Genomic DNA, 4,220 nt, shown 5'->3' on the forward strand with positions numbered 1-4,220 from the left:
CCATGCATTTGTATCTTATTCCAAGAAACAGAGAATGCCACTTTTCAGAGCAGCCCCCACCATGCAGCCTCCATCACGCTGTTGCACATAGCACAGCTCTTAAGGCAGCTGCAGGTTTTTCCACTCTATGTAATCTTAGGGAGCTTGTGGCCCAAGGGCAACTTTAAAACCCACGTGTTAGGATAATTTAGATTTCTTGTGATAGACTGAGTAAACAAACCATGGTCGAACTCTATGCACTAGAACTCCAACCCACAGAAGATGGACAGCCACCCGCTTAGAGCACGCAATACTCAAGGGCAGATAATGCCCTAATTTTTGCCTCTATACTTCCAACCTAGGACACACTAGAAAATGCATTCCCCAAACCAATCACATAAAATGATACATGTAGCTCTAGCTATTCCTCTTGCTGGACAAATAGGCTCTCCAAATCGATCACAAAAAATGCCCCATTTCTAGTGATTTCTCCTCCGGTTTCTCCATAACCACCACTTTCAATCAGGGCATACCTAAAGTTTCCTCCCCCTTCTCCCCTACTTCAAAGCTTTTCCTCTTTCCTTGCTGTCGGGTGTCTCCCTTGTATAGAATAGCAAGGTCTCAATATCCTGTAGTTTCTGCTTTCACGTGGTATCCTGCGCTGTGGATTAAACCGGAACCACCAGGTCAGGAGGTACTGGCTCACGACCCTATGGGAGATTTTTAACTGAAAACTCGGAACGAAGGGAAAGCAGGGGAGGCCTGAAAAATCGACGCCCCCATCTCCCACCCCTCACCTTCCACCTCCAGCGCATTAAACCGTGGGAGTGGAGCAATCACCCGACCCTCCTCTGCGCAGCTGGGAGACGCCTAGCTCAAAACCCCCGGGATCCACCGAGGCCAGTTCGCCGCCGCCCTGGGACAAGCGGGGACCCGTCTACGTCACGCGCCTGGAGTCGGAACGCAGGGAAGCCCCGCCCCTCTGTCGGAGTAGCCAATCGCAGCTGGGGAGGGTGGTGGGGGCGAGGCCGGCCAGGCCGCAGACCCGGGCCTTAAAGCCTGAGTCAGTCGCTGTTGCGCTAGAGCTCGGGACTTCGGCGACCTCAGGGAGGCTGCGTGTGATCCTGCGCAGCTGTGGCCGCCACAGGTGAACGCCTACGCGTTTCGGGTGCTGGAGAAGGGGAGCCCTGTAGGGATACGGTGGAGGAGGCTGTCGCGACCCCCGGGAACGGGAGCGTCTGCCCCGAGCTCTGCCAGCTTTGGCGTGGGGAAGCGAGCGAGAGCGATCCAGGAGCTCCGGGAGCAGTTGAGACCGCTCGAGGGGTCCCGGGTGGTGCGGATCCGTAAGCGTTCAGGCCGCGGTGGGCGAAGGACCGCAGCCGGCCTCGCCTTCCCCGGGGCTGACCGTGCCGCTCCACCCCAGTTGTCCTGGCGGTGATGCCCCTGGCTCCCTGCGCTGCCGTAAACATCCTGTCGTCAGCGGGCGTGTGCGGAGGGCGGAGCGGGAGTACGCCCCCAGCCTGGCCTGCTTGGAGCGGTGCTAGGAGGAGCGGTCCCGGTACCGAGCCGGGATCCTGGGATCTGCCTCTGTCCAGGCCCAGGCATTGGAACACTGGCTTCTGCCGCTGCTACCACGGAACCCAGTCCCTGATTTGGAGGGATGGGGCGGGGGTGGGGGGCTTGGGAGCCCACGTGTGAGACAGCGAGTGCTGGGTGTTTGCCTTCCCAGATGGGAAGGCTTTCCAGAAGGAAAGGTTCTGTTCTGCAAGGGGAGCCGGGAAGACTGGTTACCATTTGCTGTGCATTAGGAAGAGACTTTCTAAGTTTTGCGGATCCCGTTGCCCCTGCCTGGGAACAGACTTGTTTTACTCAAGTTACTTTGGCACTGCAGGTAGATAACCTAGACTAGTTGTATAGTTATTATCTTAGTTGCCTCAAGATTCCGACCCATAGGGAGACCCTTATCAAAGCCTAAATTAAATTATTATCGCACTAGTATGATGACATTTGTTTCAATTCCTGTAGCACATATGAGAGTGTTTTTCATTTCTGTGACTGACTTAAAAAACCCCTCCCTTTTTTTAGCCCCTGGCCTGCTCTCCACCCTTATTCTGCGACTTTCCAATGTCCTGCGTTGGTACTTCATTTAAATGTTTCTACTCTGTCATGATGACTATAACATTTAACAGCGAGCTGGGTTTTTGAAAAGATTGGCTTCATCAGATTTTCCTTTCTTCTTGTTTCCTAGGGTTTGGAAACATGAATCCTTCATTGTTCCTGGCTGCGTTGTGCTTGGGTATAGCTTCAGCTACTCCAAACTCTGATCAGAATCTAGATACCTCATGGCACCACTGGAAGTCAACGCACAGGAGACTATATGGCAAGGTTGGTAATGTCCCAACTGAAACTGGCCAGAAAGACTGGACAGAATGGGCCTTGCTGTGAGGAGTTTATAGCCAGAGAGAAGCTTCTAGAGGCAAGCTCTGACCAAAGAAATAATTAGTAGCATCCATTATGAGCCCAGTCTGGGCCTCCGTCCCTGCTGTGTCTGAGCTTGGAGAATAGCTCCCAGAAGAATAAAGCCATCCGTGGCCGTGGTTCCGCCACTTTCTGTCTGCACACCCATTGGTGAGCATGGGCTGGGAGTCAAGTAGAAATAGAGACCATCACTTATATGTTTGCTTCCAGAATGAAGAAGGGTGGAGGAGAGCCGTGTGGGAGAAGAATATGAAAATGATTGAAATGCACAATCATGAATATAGCAACGGAAAACATGGCTTCACAATGGGCATGAATGCTTTCGGCGACATGGTGAGTGTGGTGTGGGTTGCTGCACGCTGTGCTCCCTCTCCTCAGTTGGTTACCGGAATAACCTCTCGCCTTTTCAACTTTTTATTTACTTTTCTGTGAAGACCAATGAAGAATTCAGACAGGTGATGAATGGCTTTCGAAACCAGAAACAGAAGTCGGGGAAAGTGTTTCACGCACCTCTGCTCCTTCAGGCCCCCAAATCTGTGGATTGGAGAGAGAAAGGTTTCGTGACTCCGGTGAAGAATCAGGTATGGCGGTGTCAGAGTCAGACGTTGCATCTTCTGCACAAAGTCTAAGAGGAATTGACATAAGTGGCAGACCATGGATTAACATGTGATGTGCTGGATGTTTGAGCCTATTCAAATACATAGGCTTTTCTGAGTCTTTTGTCTTTTAAGTTGACAGCTTTTAAATTCCTTTTCAGGGTCAGTGTGGTTCTTGTTGGGCTTTTAGTGCGACTGGTGCTCTGGAAGGACAGATGTTCCGGAAAACCGGCAAACTCATCTCACTGAGCGAGCAGAACTTGGTGGACTGCTCTCGGAGACAAGGCAATCTTGGCTGTCAGGGCGGCCTGATGGACAATGCCTTCCAGTACATTAAGGACAATGGAGGGCTGGACTCAGAGGAATCCTATCCATATAAAGGAATGGTAAGTCAAGCTTCTTACCTACTTGTCATTCCAGCTGTGCTTTTGGACAGCTTTCAGAGATAACATTTTAGAATTCGCATTTTATTTTTAAATCTTTAATGTTTTTATTGCCAGAGTCGGGGCAGTGGGAAGGAGGGAAAGCACCCGCCTCCCTGCAATGGGAGCATGGACGTGCTGCAATCCTTTTTTCTCCATTTCTCCTCATTGGGATGTTGTACATGTGTGCACATGTGCTTGGCATGTTGGTTTAACCTCTAGCACCAGGATTCAACCACAGTTGGTCATGGGGCATCTGGCTCCCTTAATCACTGCACTGTGAGACTGAGCCCTGAATTTACATTTTAGATGGTAGAATTTTTCTCTGTAAAGTGTCAGTAGTGTCATTATAAATTAAGTATCTGTGTAGTTCTTTAGTTACCTGGCTAACATATTGTTGCTTATGTGTACCATGGAGAATATAGAAATGATATTATATACCTTATAAATTTCTCCATTGTGAAAAATTTCTTATGGACAGGAGACCTAAGGGAATAGAAGAAACATCAGTAAATCTTTCAGTTTCAAACCAACAAGTAACATTTCACTCTCCTGAGATGATTAATACCAGTGTTGACTTGGAAAACATAGGCTACACGTTGCTGAGTGTGTCAGTCCTAGAACTCATGTTCCCCAGGACATGGGTGGCAGTAATCAACTCTCTTCCCTTTCTAAAGGATGGAACCTGTCAATACAAGGCTGAATGGGCTGTTGCTAATGACACTGGCTTTGTGGACATTCCTGC

At 49.9% G+C, this 4,220-nt stretch overlaps 1 protein-coding gene across 1 annotated transcript in view; it reads left to right on the forward strand.

The window, feature by feature from the left end:
- Positions 1-980: 980 nt before the first annotated feature.
- The window catches only part of LOC102475532 (cathepsin L1), a gene marked incomplete in the record, with an annotated part of 6,455 nt that continues 3,215 nt past the window's right edge, over positions 981-4,220 (forward strand). Inside the window, 6 exon segments of the mRNA XM_027768477.1 lie at positions 981-1,126; positions 2,228-2,364; positions 2,668-2,790; positions 2,892-3,038; positions 3,215-3,439; positions 4,153-4,220. Coding sequence (XP_027624278.1) covers positions 2,239-2,364; positions 2,668-2,790; positions 2,892-3,038; positions 3,215-3,439; positions 4,153-4,220 — 689 coding nt within the window.

The sequence above is a fragment of the Tupaia chinensis genome, unplaced genomic scaffold, assembly GCF_000334495.1.
Source record: "Tupaia chinensis unplaced genomic scaffold, TupChi_1.0 Scaffold146604_1, whole genome shotgun sequence".
NCBI classification, from domain to species: Eukaryota; Metazoa; Chordata; class Mammalia; order Scandentia; family Tupaiidae; genus Tupaia; species Tupaia belangeri.